The 17,741-nt window shown below is 42.1% G+C and overlaps 1 protein-coding gene and 1 long non-coding RNA gene across 3 annotated transcripts in view; both read right to left on the reverse strand.

Moving 5' to 3' along the window:
• Positions 1–1,336: 1,336 nt before the first annotated feature.
• LOC133154518 (uncharacterized) lies at positions 1,337–7,029 on the reverse strand. Of its 2 annotated transcripts, none has more exons than XR_009714480.1 (3): positions 2,926–7,029; positions 1,538–1,657; positions 1,337–1,474 (listed from the first exon to the last, which is right to left on the reverse strand). It is a non-coding gene; the product is annotated as an uncharacterized LOC133154518 (long non-coding RNA). The 2 variants fall into 2 exon arrangements; XR_009714481.1 differs by having other exon boundaries at positions 1,538–2,443.
• Positions 7,030–10,960: 3,931 nt separating this feature from the next.
• Positions 10,961–17,741, reverse strand: part of antxr2a (ANTXR cell adhesion molecule 2a) — a 35,760-nt gene continuing 28,979 nt past the window's right edge. Inside the window, exon 17 of the mRNA XM_061279171.1 lies at positions 10,961–11,750. Coding sequence (XP_061135155.1) covers positions 11,715–11,750 — 36 coding nt within the window. The 3' untranslated portion in view covers positions 10,961–11,714. The remainder of the gene's footprint in view (positions 11,751–17,741) is intronic.

The raw sequence follows: 17,741 nt of genomic DNA on the forward strand, positions 1-17,741 counted from the left end.
TTCATTGCCTAGTCAGCTTGCCCGTCGCCTAGAGATGCACCGATCCGATATCTGGATCGGATATCGGTCCCGATATCAACAAAATAGATGGATCGGGTATCGGAAAATACAGCCGATCTGTGAGCCGATACTTTCCTTAATCTATTGGGACGCGGGCTACGTCATACGCTAGCAGCACGTGTGCCGCATGCCACGAGAGTTTTCTAAACAAACGCAAACATGGAGCGAACGTTCGCTTCTCTTCCCCGGGTTGCTAAGCGGACGTCAAACCCTGCGCGTTCGCTTCTCTTCGGGTTGCTAATGGGACGTCAAAGGCTGCGCGTTCGCTTCTCTCCCGAATGGGGGGGGGGGGGGGAGGCTAATCGGATGTCAAACGCTGCGTGTTCGCTTCTCTTCCGGGGGGGTGTTAATGTTATATGTTTTCAGAATTTGCTGCGGGCCAATAAAAACTGGACCGTTAGTTTGGACACCCCTAATTTAGAGCAAAGAACTGTGTAGTCTGCCTGATGCCATTGCCTTTGGTCTTTTCTGTTCCACATGTAGAGTTATGTAGCTTCTTAAATAAAATCGGAATTATTATTTCAGTGAGTTCAATTATTAAATTGAACTCACTGAAATACAACGACCTAGTCGACTTTAAAACCATCCAACTCATGTACAAAATAAAAAATAATCAATTACCAAACAGTATCCAGAGGTTGTTTGAGTGGAGGGAAAGTACCCATTATTTAAGAGGAACACGTATGTTTAAAAGAGATTTGGTGAGAACAAACTTAAAGTTACATTGTATAACAGTTAGAGGTGTGGAACTATGGAACACCAGCAGTGACGAATTAAAGAACTGTAGTACCTTACCTAAGTTTAAAAAAATGTATAAGGACAAAATATTGACGGGATACCGTAACATGCTGTGAAGTTGTTTAAGTTGCTTTGTATTTTAATGAGAAAATATATGGTATATATATGTATGTATATGTGTATATATATGTATGTGTATATATATATATATTATGTATGTGTGTATGTATGTATATATATATATATGTATATATACATATGTATGTTTTTTTTTTCTTTCTTTAATATATTGACTATGGACAAATTCTTGACAGAATTAAATAGAAACATGTAGTTACATGGGGTAGAGTCAGATAAGCTTAGGCTTCCTTCTACTCCCTTTTTGAACAAATATGATTTTACGATAAAGGAAAATTATGATGCAATATCTTTTTTCTTTTATATTCTATTGTATTATGGAGTTATCATTTTTCTGTATTTTTATTTTTTCTTGTATTTCTTTAATGTTCGAAATAAACGTTTAAAAAAAAAAAAATCAACCATAATATCGGATCGGTATCGGGTATCGACCGATACGCAAAGCCGCGGCATCGGTATCGGAACTGAAAAAGTCGGATCGGTGCATCTCTACCGTCGCCACATATTATGCAGAGTGGGCTTGGCGCGTCAGAGTCACCTGTGGCGATAAATCCACATTTTAATTAGGACTCCATAAATGTTCTTTTAAATGCAGCTTTACTTTTCTTAGAAGTCGTAGCCTCTTCTTCTTCCGTCTCCTCATTGGGCTTTTTTCCAAACATCTGTTTCTTGCTCATATTTGCTTGCTTCGTAGGATCGTGATCGAGATGAGCGTCTTGACCTGAACCGATGGATGTAATTGGGAGAGAATTGCCAATTTTTTTTAATATTTTCCAAAATAAATTTATACTCATTTTTGCTAGCTTTGCGAGCTCGACTGGGGAAACATGTCACGTGACCGGGACGAGTGTCTTGGCCTGAATTAATTGATCGTCAATTTTTTTTTTTTTTCTGTCCGGCTTGGCGGCCCGGTACCAAGTGACCCACGGACTGGTACCAGTCGGTCTGTACAGAAACGGGAAATCCCTGATTTCAATCAAATGTTTCTGATCGCCAAGGTCCACGTTTGCCATTATTTTAAGCAGTTTGTGCACTTGTGTTGACGCACTGCACGGAAGCTGCGGAGCCAAGATGCCGGCGGGGTTTTCAAAAGCCGCGCAGTGAGAAACAGCGGTGTGTTTTTTTTGTGGCAGGAGCAAAGCATAGCGGTGGAGGGGGAGAAAGGGGTGTTAATGGCGGCGGCGGCGGCGGATGGCGGGCAGCTGTTTCCCTCAATATTTGATGCTCTCAGCTCGGCACAGCTGCTGCGCAAATGAGAGTTCATCTTGCAGGGGGCGCCGTCCAGCCCGGGCGCGGCCCTTGTCGCACGCTCTCAATGTCAACGGCGGCGCCCCACGGCGGGGCGAAGATCAGGGCCGCCGCCATGACGATGAAGTGAGGAAGACGAGGGCGTCTCGACGCATCTTCCTCACGCCGAAAGGAAATGTTCATTTTTCATGGGTTGGCATAAAAAATGGACGCTGTGGTACACGCGTGCGTGCCAAAGCATTCCAAACGCTAAATCCAACTGCAAGAGATTCAAGACGGCAGTGAAACATCGCAAACTATTTTACACGTTTTCATTTAATCTACTGAAAATTGCAGTACAAAATGTGACTGCTCATTTATTTGAGCATTCTTTAAATCTTATAAACTTCCACAGATTTGTAATATTTTGGCATGTGCTTTTGTTTTTGCTTGCTTTGTTATCTAATAATATTGATAGCATAATAAACAAGTGGCGACTTCCACATTTTCATAAAAGTTAGCAACACGAGGTTAGCTTGCAGGACCTCACATGAGTGAGCGCTAATCACACAATAAAGTTTACCCATCGACTAAAACTGCTTTCTTTCAGCTGACTTTAAGGTTTCTGCCTATCAGCCAACGTTTAAGTTATTCCACACTATGTTTGTTGATTAATTTTCATTACGTTAGCAACACAAGGTTAGCTTGGTTAGCATACAGGACCTCACCTGAGTGAGAGAGCTATCGCAAAATAAAGCTTACCTTTCGACGAAAACGGCTTTCTTCCCGCTGACTTTGGGGCCTCAACATGTCGGCCAACGTTTGGGTTGATCCACACTATGTTCTGCGATAAAATCGTGTTGTAATTTCGCCCCTGGTACGTCGCCCTCCTCCAAAATGATGCGTGCAACTGTAGCCGCCATTCCAAAGTTTGTCCGACTGGGAGCATCAGGTGAATATTTATGAGCGAACGTGACGACACTTGAGATCAACTCCAGAGTCGTCGTTTTCATCCAAAGTTTTAATTTTTTTTTACGCCAGGCATGTTTGGCAAGCATTTTTACATTTGACTTTGGATATTTTGCACTGTTTAAAAAAGTCTTTTCAATAGTCTGCAACCATCAACCGTCACTTTTTCTTCATTGTTGTCACGCCGCTTGATGATCAGGTACAGTGTCAATCTAATCATCTGCTGACTGCTCATAATTACAGAATGAGTCTTTTTTTTTTTCGATTTTGATGGACAGAAGCTTGTCTCCTTGAGGCATGCTGAAAAAAAAGTATGCGTATTTTTAATGATGTCTTTTAAGGGAGACTTGTTTTAGCCCAAAGCGTGTCAGCGCAAACATTTTCGCAACCAAATGACTCGCTTCGAGCTGCTTGAGGTTGTCATTATGAAACAAGTTTATTGTTGACTGCGGGCTATTATTAACATTGAACACTTGAATCATGTCTCTTCATTTGGCAAGTACGGGGCATGACTGCTGAATTGAGGGAAAAGGTTTTTTTTTCTTATTAAATAGCTTTAGAGTAATTACAAAAAATAAAGGGATTATGTCAAAAGTCTCTTACATCTTTGGTCTCATAAGAACAAAATAATTTTACGTCATGAAAATATGACACTCTTGAAATAGTAAGTCATGTCAATATCAATATCAAAAGAACCATTACGATCATTTCTTTTGATCTATTGTTTAAAAGTCAAACTATTTTGTGCCCCTCCAGATTGTTGTTCCATCCATCTGAACTGTTTACAAGTTGTTTGTGATCTCCACGTGACATTATTAACTCAGGTCCTTGTCAAACAAAGAAACAAACGCGATCCTCTTGTTTCAATCCAATTTTAACATGACTGATTTTAATGTTTTTGTTCCTTCCTCAAGCTTTTTTTCCTGCTAAGCCACCAAACTTCCCGCTAATCCTGCGCGGTGGCGGAATCTCCTTTGGCCGACAAACAAGATCATCAACATCATCTCAATTACGACGCAAACATCAAATATGATTCTTGCAACAAAGACATGGCAGGATTTAGACCATATATATATATATATATATATATATTTACGGCCACATTCATGCAAAGTCTGACCAACTACCACAATAATACTAAAAAGTCAAAATGATTTAACAATGTCAAACGTACTTTGCTAAGATGACAAAAAAGTGAGTCGTGCGTTAAGATTGATCGGCGACATTGGGCAAAATGAAAACGATTATGGAACGCCTTAAAGACGTGCGGGCTCATTAAAAGGCCCCACTCAATTAAAAATGACCAGCAGACGCAGCAATTATTGAAGGCATAATACATAAAAGCAGGAAAAGGAGTGATTATGAAAGACATTACATGTGGAAAAGTAAGTCGGGTGACTTTGGGGAAGAAATGGCGGGGTTGGAATCGCACTCACCCGCTCATGTGTCACTACATTGCGAATCTAGCAATGTCGCAACGTCAGTCAGACGCGTTGCTAAGCTACATCACCCAGCTAGCCAGCTAAGCTATGTCACAACGATGCTGTGTCGCTAAGTTCCATCGCTAAGCTATGACGCTAAGGCTCATGATGGAACCTTTGATTTTGTCCCCTACGTACGAGGCTAAACTTAACTGCATCACTTAGCTATGTTGCAATGTCACAAAGCTATGTCGCTAAGTTACATTGCTACATCACTCAGGCCTGTTGCCAAACCACATTGTTCATTCACGTCACTAAGATACAATGTCACGTCTCTCAGCTGAAAGTTATGAAAACATGACTATGACAAAGTCATCCTTTGTTTCCGTATCACTATTATAATGCCGGTCAGTCAATACGACAAAAGGCAAAAATACAGAGCCAAGATCGATCTGTGCCTGGGCCATCACAAAAACTGTTTTAGCGGTACAGGAGGTTTTTGAAGTCACGTTTGAGCTTTCTTAACGGTGGTCATGTTTATTTACTGATGGTGCAAGGACAAAATGTGTAAAAATGACTGAGAATAGTTTAAAATTGTAATCATTCATTCAGTTTGTATAAAAATACCAAATAATAGTTATGATGGATGTAAACATTTATTTGAAAGAAATACTTTGTATAGTAATTAATATTTAATTGTTCCAACGGTGGCTTGTAACCTCCAAAAGAATGATCCAAGATTGTATTTGATATATATTTTAAAGAAATGTAAATTTTTAAGGTTATTGGAAAATAATTCTGAGGCGAGTAGTGTTTTGTTTACATTTTACTCAAGGTCAAACATGATTAGAATCATTTTTTAAAAATGTTGCCATCATTAATACATGTTAATCTTTTAAGTCCTTTCATTTAGCAATCCAACTTGTGGCGGTTCACACCTTTCCCACCGCAAACATGTTTTGCCTGGTGACTCTTTGTTCCCTTTCCTTGTCCAAGGTGACAAACATGTTGATGTCCTTTTATTTTTAGGATTAATCCACATGCTAGCACGCGGGGCTAACATCTAGCGATCGGATAATCCAGTCAGAGGCGAACATTTTAGCTTGGCACCATCGGAAGCCTGGCCGGTCAATCGGAGGGTGACATGGGTCACCACCTTTCACCCGTGTTGCCCTTTTTAACAGTACAACACGACCCAAATGGTTGTACGCCCTTTTTTTAGGAATCACTTCTTGAGACATTTTTGTGGATCTATTCCTGCTAAACATACGTCTCAAATTTCTTCAGGGTTTGAATTTTCAAAAAGGCCGGTGGTTAAAACGTGCTGCTTTACTGTATAAACGTCCACATGATTTGCTTTTCATTGGCCAGCGACAAGGGGCTAAAAATAATCTTGTTTGTATTTCAGTTCTGCTCACAATCAGTTTCCCCCGCCGCCCGTCGAGGCGGCAGCGTGCTCACATTAGCGCCATTTCCAAACATCTGCTGACCGAGTCAGAAGCGATCTGCTGCCTCTCGCGCCAGCCCGACGTGACATCATCATACTCCTCATCAACAACACCTCCGGACACGCTCTCTCCCCCTCCGCCTTCATTAAAGCGCCATGCAGAGAGCTTCCGGCAAGGTGACTGCGGACTACCGCCTACTGCCAGTGTTCCCCGCCGTGCGATTGGCTCACAGGCCCTTCCATAAGCTGCCTGCTCGGTTCAGCTCGGGTTCAGATGGGCGGCAGAAGCGCAAACGAGGCCCGCCGGGAGCTGACGGACAGGCAACATGACGTTGTAGCTTTAGCATGAGCATTCACACGGCCTAGAAAACATGGCCACCACGACAGGTGATCTTGCTGACATTTGGCTCCAAACGCATTGAGGGCCTTTACGTTAGCATGTGGCTGTGCACCAAGGATAAATCAACGTTCGATGAATGGATGACAGACAAACTGATACTAGAAAGTTTGACAGAGATGGGCAGAGAGATTGACAGATACTTCATGAATTCCAACACAGCACACACATAACTAGCCTAACCTAGCTAGCGCACGTAAGTCGTTGAAAGCATTTTGGATATCAAGCTAACAAAATTATTTTGAACAGCTTATACGAGGACAGTTTGCCCCGTGAATACAAAGTAAGCCTTGCGTTAGAAGACTTTACAGATAAACGGCAACTGGAGCTAGCCTCGCTGGCTTAGCTGGCAAAGACTTAACTGGACTTGGATGGAGAGACGATAAAGAGGTATATTGAAAGATGGATTAAAAACTTCATTTATTCCAACACAGAAAGACAGCTAGCCTAGCCTAGCTAGTTTACTAAAGTCAAAAGTCAAAGTCAGCTTTATTGTCAATCTCTCCACATGTCACAACACACAAAGAGACCGAAATTACGTTTTTCTCTATCCCACGGTGACGAGACACCTAACACGATAGACATACAAGTACGCGACACAATATAAAAACAAGAAGGCAGAAATTCAAACAATCAATGGTAAGAGTGATGAATAAATAATAAATAAACAGATAACACAATAAATGAGAGGAGCAAAACGGAGCCAGCAAGCATAGCGCAAAAGTAAAAAACATCATAAACAAAAAGGCACAAACAATAAATAATAAGAGTAATAATAAATAAATAATAAATAAACAGATAACACAACAAATAAGAGCCAGTGTGCATACAGACAGTACAGACAGTAAAAGTACAAGACGCTACGCAGAACGGGGGAGCGAGTTCAGGATCCTAACAGCCTGGAGTACGAAGCTGTTTGAGAGTCTGGTGGTGCGGGAGCGCAGGCTTCTGTACCTCTTCCCAGAGGGCAGAAGCTCGAACAAAGAGTGAGCGGGGTGACTCACATCACTCACAATCGTGGTCGCCTTGCGGGTGAGATGGGAGGTGTAAATGTCCTTCAAGGAGGGGAGCGAAGCACCAGCAATCTTACCAGCCGTGTTCACTATGCGCTGCAGGGCCTTCAAGTTGTAGTCAGTGCAGCCGCCACCCCAAACGGCAATACAGTTGGAGAGGACGCTCTCAATGGTGCCGCGGTAAAATGCAGTCATGACGGCCGGAGGAGCGCTCGCTCGCCTGAGTTTCCGCAGGAAGTACAGCCGGCGCTGGGCTTTCTTTGCCAGTGATGCGGTGTTGGTGGACCAGGAGAGATCCTCACTGACCGTGGATAGTAAGTATATCTCACTTTAGTAGTAAAAGGTTGAAAGGACTTTGGATACCAAGCTAACCAAATGATTTGAACCGCTATAATACAAGCACAGTTCAGATGGTGGATAGGTCTTGAGTTGAGCAAACAAGCTAGGGTGTGTGATTATTTTGCAGATAATAAGCACCTGGAGCTAGCCTTGGCCGTTTCATCGACTACGGATTAGCTGGACGATGGATGACAAAGGAGTAATTAAAGACAAACATCGATGAGGATATTTTCCTGCACCGCTTGCGTCTCAACTCTTAACGAGCTGGAAGACGGCGTGGGCCCTCTGCCTTGGCGCAAGTCCGCCAAGTTTGGTTTTCCCGCCGGCACCTGTGCAAACGAGGGCAACCCGGCAAGCCAGACGGCTCAGGCGGGCAAGAGGAAGCGGAGCGACGCGCTGTCAAAACACAACCTTGTGGCACCGGCTCAGCGGCGGATTTAGCGGCTAGCTGTTAGCTGCCGCGCCGCCTGCGTCGCCTTGAAAATAGATGCCGGCAAAGTCCCTCGCGCCGCCGCCGCCGCCCTCAAGCGCCGCTGCGCTTCCAGGCGGGTAAACACCGGCACACTCCAACCAAATTCTACCATCTAAACAATCGTCCCTGTCTTTCGCTAATTTGAAACCATAATCCTCTTTAAAAATAAACAAAAAGAAACACAGACATGAGACCTGAAATCGTAACCCAGGCTCAAAAAACGTAAAACGGTTTTTGAACATTAGTCTGAAATCTTAACCCCAGTTTGAAAGCCCTCCCTTCATTTTCCAAAATATCACAAAATCAACCCCACACACACACGCACACACACACACACTGCACACAAATGCAGACAAAGCAGAAGGTGCGCGTGGGCATATTTTTTTCTAAACACGAGACCTGATTTCTGAGGCAATGAAGACCTTGGAGGGATTGTATGCGTGTGTGTATGTGTGTGTGTGTGTGTGTGTGTGTGCATGCATGAAGCCTCCGGTGACTGGACAGAGGGAGAGGTTGCACATTGTCCACTCTGTCCAAACACACACACAAGCAGCAGTGTATTATGGCGCTCCCCGTCGGGCCGCATAAATCTTCATGGGCCCAATTAAAGATCCCCTTTAGCGTGTTCACCACCAGCACATGCGAGTAAATATGAACACAAAACAACGACACGCGTGTGTGCGCGCACACACGGCTCGCTTTACACTCAATATGTATTTGAAATATAACACTTGACTTTAGTAAAGAAAAGTGAAAACATTGTGTGAAAAATGCACTGTGAAGAAGAATTATATGTAGCGACAATTTATGACTGGAACATATTTGTATTGCGGTAACTAATTTTTAACATTTTTGGAGAAAACTGACGAAGGGTTGGTTGTAGAAGAAGTCACGCGTAGAAGTGTGATTTGGGATTTCCTCGATGAGTCGCGAAAGAATTCATTTTTGAAGCTCACAGATCCCTCTGGTGCATTGCAAAAAATATAACCCGGCGCTTTCACCAGTGGCGTTAAGGTTAAATCTTGAGCGACAAAGTTTATGGAAGAATCTCGTCAAAACAAGCACTCTGAAGACATGAAGGTGCATTAGTGGCGGCTGTCTTGGAAAAAAGTATAAAAAAATAAAATAAAAAATACGATATAGAAATAAATAAAAGCATCTTCATCAAATGTGACGCAACTGTCACAAAGCTTCTTATACGATGCAGAAGGATCAAGATATTTTGGCCTTAAATTTGAAAAACTGTACTTTTTTTTCATCTTGGAACCAATTATAACCCCAATAACAACTGGCAAGAATTCAAATTCAGCAAATTGATTTTCAACAGGGATTTCAGTGGGCTATGTTGTTACTGCTACTGGTTGAATTCTAGGAAAATGAGAAATGTCGTCAAAAAAATCGAATCTTCAAAAACTGCTCAGAATAAGTCTTGAATCAAAATTGTACAATCTTAAAAAGATGGCGTACATTTTATGTCAGAATATATTTTGTCCCGAGTAGAAAGGAACATTTGTAGCTAAAACTGCAACAATGGACAAAATGTCACGTTAGAGGCCATCGTGGGTCGGCAGCGTCTCGACGAGTGGCAAACAAAGGAATAATAATTGGATGGCTTTGTCGGCGTTGACGACGCTTGAACTTATTTTTGATGTCATGCGCTAAGGCGGTCGGCCAGCCGCCACCGGTCATTGTCCGTAGCGCTCGCCGTCAAAGGGGCGGCGGCCTTGTCAGCTCTTCCACTCCAATCCCCGCGCGGCCCGATCGCAAAGTGACGGCGTCGTTCCGGCCTTTTTCTTCACATGGCCAAGAAGAAAAATGGAGCCGCCCGCAGCGGCCACATAGGCACCCTCCTCCCCTCCCTTTGGGATCGGGGCGTGGGCACGCTACGCAAAAAATAGGCTACATCATTTCTGGAAATGAACAATACTTATCCGTCCGTCGCATCTGTTACTTTGGCTTTGCGTTTGGGGTGCAGACGCGCTCGACAACGAGGCGTGGTTCGCTTTTGGGTTGGCTTTTTTTGCTGGTTTTTATGGTCCGTTATCATTCATGGGGAGAATCGGCAAAGGCTGAATGGAGGTAACTGGCACATTCAGGTGGATATGAACGTCCCAAAGCTTTTTTTTTCAAATTTGAAAAACCAATGTGACATTTTGAACTAAAAAGAAAAACTTCTTCGCCAACAAATAAACAATAAATATTCATAAATTAACCAAAACAAGTTCAATTTTCTAATAAAAAAAAAAAAAGTCAAAATATTTTGTTAATAATTGCAAATCTAATATGCTTATTTCATAAAATTTGTTGTACTGTTCAAATTTTCTTTTCTTTTTTTTCCCTGCCCCCGTTTTTCGGCAGTGGGTCACTTCGCGGGCGTCTAATTATTTTAATGAACATTTCCGTTCTTTGTTGTCCTCCCCAAAAAAAAAAAAGAAGTTCATGCCTTGCTGAGCACTAGCACGTGTCAAGCAAATTCAAGGCATCAATCCTTCAAAACCCCAACCAACCAACCAACCATCCGTCCGTCCATCGCCCCGCCCGGGCTCTCACTCCCTTCGCACAGGCAGGCCGAGCCCCGCGGCCAAAATATGCTCTAATAATTTTCTGGCGACAAACCGAGAGACCAAACGTCTTGTCTGTATAAAGAGTCAAACGTAAACACTCCTAAAAATATCCTAAAATGATTGAGATTTTTTCCTGAATAAATTTTGATTTTGTACAAATCAAATTCAGAGGAAATAAATAATCATATATATTTATTTCAAAAATATTTTTCTAATATAAAAATATGACAAAACTCCATAACAAAATGAAATGCTTGATCATGACGTCCTAGTATAACAGCGCGTGCTCATTTGATTGACAATTAAATGATGTTTAAGCTAACTTCAAGTGTGCCAAAGCGAATACAAAACAGTCAATATTTCATATTTGGTGGTGAAAATATTTCAAGGCAAAAATCGGTACCGAGTGCATTCGCATTTGCTTTGAAATGAAGGCAAAATATTTTTGGACGGTGGACAGAAGAAAGACTAACAATTAGATGGGTATGACGGGCCGTGGGGGGTGGGGGCTACGCTCTATTAATTCCCTGACGACTTAAGGTGTATCAGAAAGGGCGAAGTCTCGCCCGAGTCCGAAAACCTCGGGGGCCTCCGTCTTGTCCTTCCTGTCGTCCACCCATCACACGTGAGAGGGAGGGACGGCAGGATGCGGACGGGAGAGTTTCACGGTGACGAGACGTCGCCGAGAGGAAGACGGCCAGGATTGTCAGGAGGCCCCGCCCCCCCTGCCAAAATTGCTCTGACAAACTCTTCTTTTCATCCTTCAATATGCTCGCGATGCATTTGGGATCCCAAATTGTGGGATAATAATAAAAATAAGAATTAAAGCGGTGGGAACAATGTCAAAGCAAATATAAATATTGAAAAAAGTGTGAAATTCTTCTCTGGTCCATGGGCGGTGAGCGTCCCGTCGTCATCGGCGGCGTCATCTAACGTCGAATGCGGCTGAAATTTACGCAGCGACCCTGAAGGCAACACAACCAAATAAAATATATTTAGTAGTTGACATAACGAGAGCAAATCAAAAATTAATATTTCAATGTTATGATTAAATGTGAATGAGGAAAACCAAATTCTAATATAGTAAAAATGTTTAAATATCATTGTAAAATAAAATAAAAACACAAATAAAATATCATGTCTAGATATTGATGATGTGAAAACATGGAAATTGTCAAAAATATAGGCAAAAAACGATATAGATATGATTACGAAATACAAAGACAATTCAAATTATAAATGAATGTAAATCTGCATGAAAAGAAGTTAAGATAATGTGTTCTATAAAAAGGGTAATCAAATTATTAAGAAATGATGACAATATATTTTACCAAATAGTCAGTCTGATATAAAAAGCGCAAAATATCAAAAATAAATAATTCATTCATTTCAAATATAATTTTTTTTGGTCAATACATTTTAAAGTAAAGTTCAATTTCTTAAATAAAAAACAATTGAAATTTCAACAAATAATTTCGAACACATTTCTACAATCTACCAATATATGACGAAAAAAATATTCATGTCTTCATTTCAGCATGTCAAAGAGTGTGTGTGTGCGTGTATGTGTGGTTGCCAACAGTAGTCTAGCCGACACCAAGAGGGAGCTCTCACACTGCGAATCTCTCAACAGTGTCAGCAAGCACACACACGCACGCACACGCACACGCACACACACACACACACACACACACACAAACTGCAAGCAAGCGTGTTGAAAACATTAAGTCTACGCCATCGTGTTCACAGCGTAAACATTCAATGTCGCTAACGTGAAAGCAGTTCCCGGAGCGCAAAGTAATCAAGTACAAATTCTTTGTTACATTACGTAAAGAGGAACTAAATGCAAATTCATTTATTTGATTTTTTTTTTCCTATGGTCCTCCTCAACATAGCACAGAAATTCCCCCCTAGCCTCCATCATGGGTTCCAAGTCAGCAGTAGTGAGCTATTTGGCGCCATTATTGTGTATCACACCCCTTTTAGGTGGGGTGTAATTCCACTGTCACCCACTAGATGGCGAGGCACACTTTAGTTTGACACATTTGAAAGAACACAAAAAGGAAGCATTTCAGCTGCGCCGGGTTTTTGCTGAAGAAATCCTCTTTTTCTGCAATGGCAGTAGAATTTTATGAGGAGCATCTTTGATATACGTTGTCAAATGTTGAGTTTATTAGTTTGTACAAAATGGGATTTGTTTACCGTGGGCTTAGAGGGGTCGATATACTGTATAATATTTTTCCTCCTTTTTCGCACATGCTCAATCAAAGACCTCTGGGGAAAAAAAACAAAGCACCTTAACTACTCTAAAAAGATGAAAACGAAAAACTGAGAGGGGGGTAATTGTCAAAATACAATAATTAACTGAGAAATATTTCATTTTTGGTTTGTTGCTTTTATCAAATAAAAGAAAAAAGTGTCTGAAAACACAAACTGGGAATAAAAAGGAGGCGTGAGAAGAATACATCTCATGTTCAAGATTTATATTTTAACTGTCACTTTTAGACATGATTTGTATACACTCATCAGTCTTCCAAAAGATTTTTAAACTATTTTAAAAATTTGGATTATTGATTGAAATTAGTGCATTCATTTTTTTTAAATTAAATTGTTGTAGTGATTAATTTTAAAATGAGCCAAACTTTTCAATTAAACAAACTTCAATTTGTATTAGCCGGTCTTTCGATCACCTTGATTGATGCCACATTTGCGTCCAATTCTTTGCTGAGTTACTTAGTGACTTTCCTCGCAGGGCTTTGTAAATAATGGACAAATCCCGCCTGCTTTACAAATCAAAGAAAAAGTACAAATGTAAATGAGCCGGCCATGTGTTGTGTGCTGCGCAGACAGCTTGACGGCGATTTAGACGCCATCCAAATGCCTTATTTTTTTTTCTCCCTTCTTCTTCTTGGCTTGTTAAACGAACTGCTGGATGCTTTATTTCCACCAAAGACATTGCAAAACAAAGTGTGAAGGAATCATCGAGGAACAATCATCCATCTGCGGCGTGGAAAAAGTCGAGGTGTAATCCGGTGGCAAGATGTTGGTTTTGCGGTCATAAGACGCCTGCCAACAACGGCGGATACTTTTCAGCGTCGCTAATCTGGGATTTAGCAAGCCCAACCGCAACGTTCTGTCCAAACATGCTTTTCGTTATGCAAACATTTCTTTTTGCAGTATTAGCCATCATGTTTACTGCCAACACTAATATTCAAACTGTTCCAAGCAGACATTTCCAGAGGTTCTTCGAAAGGCAATCTAACTCAACCACAAGGTCATGTTTAGCCACCTTGGTTTAGCAACATAGCATTTGGTTGACCCTAAGCCTTCACGAGGAGACCCACCAAAAACTCCCATGAATGGAAGTCAGCCATTTTGTTTTTGAGCGGCCAATTTAGGGTGCTTTCCGGTCGTTCAAAGTGGAATTTGAAGGCAGTAAGACCGCAGACGCAAAGAACAGCGTGTGTGTGTGAGCAATCTTCCCTAGTCCGCAAGACTGCTGGCCATCTTGACGCTGGCCCCTCATGCGCACACATGCACACGCTGCCCACACAGCGCTGCCATCTGGCCCGCTCGGAAATGGCAGCCACCTGAGCCTCGGCCAAACGCGCCTTGATCACAGAGCGCTCGGACCTTTCTTCTTTTGAAAGACTGTCATCGCCCCATGTGCATGGTATCGGTTACGTAAAATACAAGAAACAATTTTTTACTATCCTTAAGCTATATAACAAGCGTCGGTAAAAGTGCTAAAGCAGACCAAATCATGAGTTGAGAATTGCTAGTAGGCTAACAGTTGACATGCTAGCCTATAGCAAGCTGAGAAGTAGAAGCAAAAGGATTAAGCATGAGTAGTTGATTGACTTTCAGATACATAAAAGTTTGACTGGGAACTCGAAGGAGAACATGCGGTATCGGTAAGAACGCCAACACACTTGCCTTAAAAAAAGCCACGGAGGTGCATTAATGTTTTGTCGTCATCGAGTCCTATTTCTAACTAGAGTTGATAAAAATGCTAAAATGGCCAAGGAGACCTTGTGTCAGTCATTTTTTAGTCAGCCTCACGCTAAGCAGATGCATCCACAAACAGACAGCGCTGATGCAGGCATCCAATTTACGGGAGGGTATTAAACCGTCGGCCTGTGATGCAGTGCGGGAGTATCAAACACTCCAAACGGGGGAAGCTGACGGAGCGGAATGTGGCCATCGGAGCAGTCGTCGGCTGACCTGGGATCAGTGGCGACAGCTTGCGCTAAAAAGTTAGCAAACGGCAGCAGCATATGCAGAGCAGTCTGGAAAAAGCATCTCTGAACTTCAGCGTCTGCACCAATCAATCGCTCACTTGTTTAATTTTTGAATTGCAAGAGAAGATGAAGTACCGTTTTTTTCCGTGTATAGTGCGCCCCCATGTATAGTACGCACCCCTAACAATGGCATGCTGATGCTGGAAAAAAGCTTGTACCCATGTATAATACGCACCCAATTTTTATGAATTTTTTAAAAAAAAAAATTTAATTTTTTTTTTTTTTTTTTTTTTTAAGTCCCAAAGATCGTCACACACGCAGGGAGGCAATGGGTCCCATTTTTAAAGTCTTTGGTATGGTCTTAACTAGGCTGGATGTCATTTTTTTTGTTGGCGTTGATTTCTCCGACTGCCCCTAAACGCACCACCGCGCTCCGTGCGCAGGGGAAGAGAGTATGGGAGAGACGTTGAAGAGGAATAAAAACAACCTTGGAAACCAAAACTTGCCCCTCGTCGTGACTCGGAGCCGCAACAAATGTTTCGGATTTGTGTAGGGTACATTGTGACAGACGGCAAACTCGCAGGTGATCGAGCGAGCGTCTGATACAAGAGCATTGCGGTCGTATGGAGCGTGTTTGAAATGAACAGCAGAGACGAAAGGAACAAGGCAAAGTGTTGTGAAATAAAATATTACCTGTAATACGCATTTTGTTATTTGCTGATTGAAACTGCTAATTAAACTGTGAATTGAAACTAATAGGTGGAGAACTGAACTCTCGCTCTTTATATAGCTGACGTGTCTTGCGCAACCATTCTGCGCATCTGTAATGGCGGCCTCCGTATGACGTCCGGTCCGCGATGGAGATTAAAAAACAAACAATATTTGACAATAACACACCATCGAGGATTGCACCATCGCATCAAACGATGTGTCGTCAATTATGAATTTTACTAAGTGTGTTGGGCAGGATGGCTGAATGCGATGCGCGATTGACAACAAACAAGAAGAAAGGTGAGTTTTATTTCGGGGGAGATTTGTCATGTCTCGTCCCCAGTTTTGCTATGTGTCTAGGTTGCCATAGTTTCTGTTCGTGTCACCCCGCTCTTCCTGTGTCACCTCAATCGATGTAACGTGTTTTGTATTTAAGTCCTGTCTGCCCCTCGCTCACCGTTGGATCATTGCATGTGTTACTGTCATTCTGTTCCTGTCTTTGGTAATGTCACCCTGTCTTTTTGTTCCATGACTTTGTCGGTCAGTCCTGTTGTTGGTTTTGTTGTACCATGACATTTAAAAAAAAAAAAAAAAAAAAAAATTAAAAAAAAAAAAATTTTTTTTTTTTTTCTTTGTACCCATGTATAATACGCACCCCAGATTTTAGGACAATAAATTAGTAAAATATTGCGCACTATACACGGAAAAAAACGGTAGTCAGCCATTTTGGTTTGAAGCAGCCAGTTAAGGCATGTTGGGAAGTTTACAACGCTCCTACCCAAGCCCCATCCCAAGAGATTTTGAACATTTAGCTCCCAAAGCCCCTTTCACTGAGCAACATGAGATTTGGTTACTCGATAAGACACAGTCTGACATCTTGCGAGACATACTGTTTATATACGTACATGTACTAACAAGATAGCATTGTGACAAATAAAAGCAAGGATAAATACTTAGCAGCTGGCTGCTACTAAATAAGCAAAACAATTTTTGAAAATTGTGAAAATTATGCTAGCAATGGCTAGCTAACGTACTAGCTCCACGGTACAATAAGTGCATTTGGTGGAGTTTACTACTTGTCGAGCTGTTGGCTATTTTTTTTCCCAATAAAAATTGCTAACGTGCTAACAGTTCATACACTAGGCTCTGATTAGCCAGCTTGGTTTCGAGGTCTGGCGAAGTGTCAAATTCAACGAATCAGCATCATCTCATGAAGCCAGAAGACGCTTGGCGCCATTTTGTAGCGGATGCAGATGTTTGGTGCCCATCTGCTTCCCTGGAGTTGATGCCTGACTCTCTCTCTCTTTTTTGTGCCCGAGTAAGTGCACATCATTGGCAGCTAAGCGCTCTGGGCACCGTCCCTGTGCTTGTTCCAGAGAAATGCCAATAGTTTTGGCACGGGCGGCGGGGCCCTCGCAGACGGCACGGGGACGGCACAGATGGCGCTAATGGACGAACGGGATCCAACCAAGGGAACCAGGGCGGAGCCGCGCCACCGCGCTGTCCAAATCCCTGCGCGGTGTGAACGCCGTATAGGTCCAACGCGGATGCTCCCGCTTCGCAAGCCGCAGCGGCGCACATCAACAATTTAAGAGCATGAAATAATCACAAGTGGCATGGAGTCGGGCCAATGTAGACAAGAAAAGATTGTTTTGCTTAAAGCAAGTAGCTTAGCAGTTAATTGACTGGCTTGCAAATGTATATTATGCTACATATGCAGATAGCCTACAGCTAGCCTGTTTATGAAACAAATAACTGAGAGAAGTGAAGCAATTCTGCAGGAATTAAATAGTCATCAATTCTATTAAGAATTGATTGTGATAGGCCTTTTCTTGAAACTAGAAAGTTTGGCCATGTTTAATAAAAGGTGATTTAAAAGAAAATTCAAACATAATGTTATGATTATTTTACTTATTTTACAGGGTCAGGCGCCTACCGAGCTCACGTGTACTTTGAAAGTGGCCCTGCTGAAGAAGGCGCTTCCCAACTGCAGCAAAAAAAAGA

Source organism: Syngnathus typhle, linkage group LG5 (genome assembly GCF_033458585.1).
Source record: "Syngnathus typhle isolate RoL2023-S1 ecotype Sweden linkage group LG5, RoL_Styp_1.0, whole genome shotgun sequence".
Classification (NCBI taxonomy): domain Eukaryota; kingdom Metazoa; phylum Chordata; class Actinopteri; order Syngnathiformes; family Syngnathidae; genus Syngnathus; species Syngnathus typhle.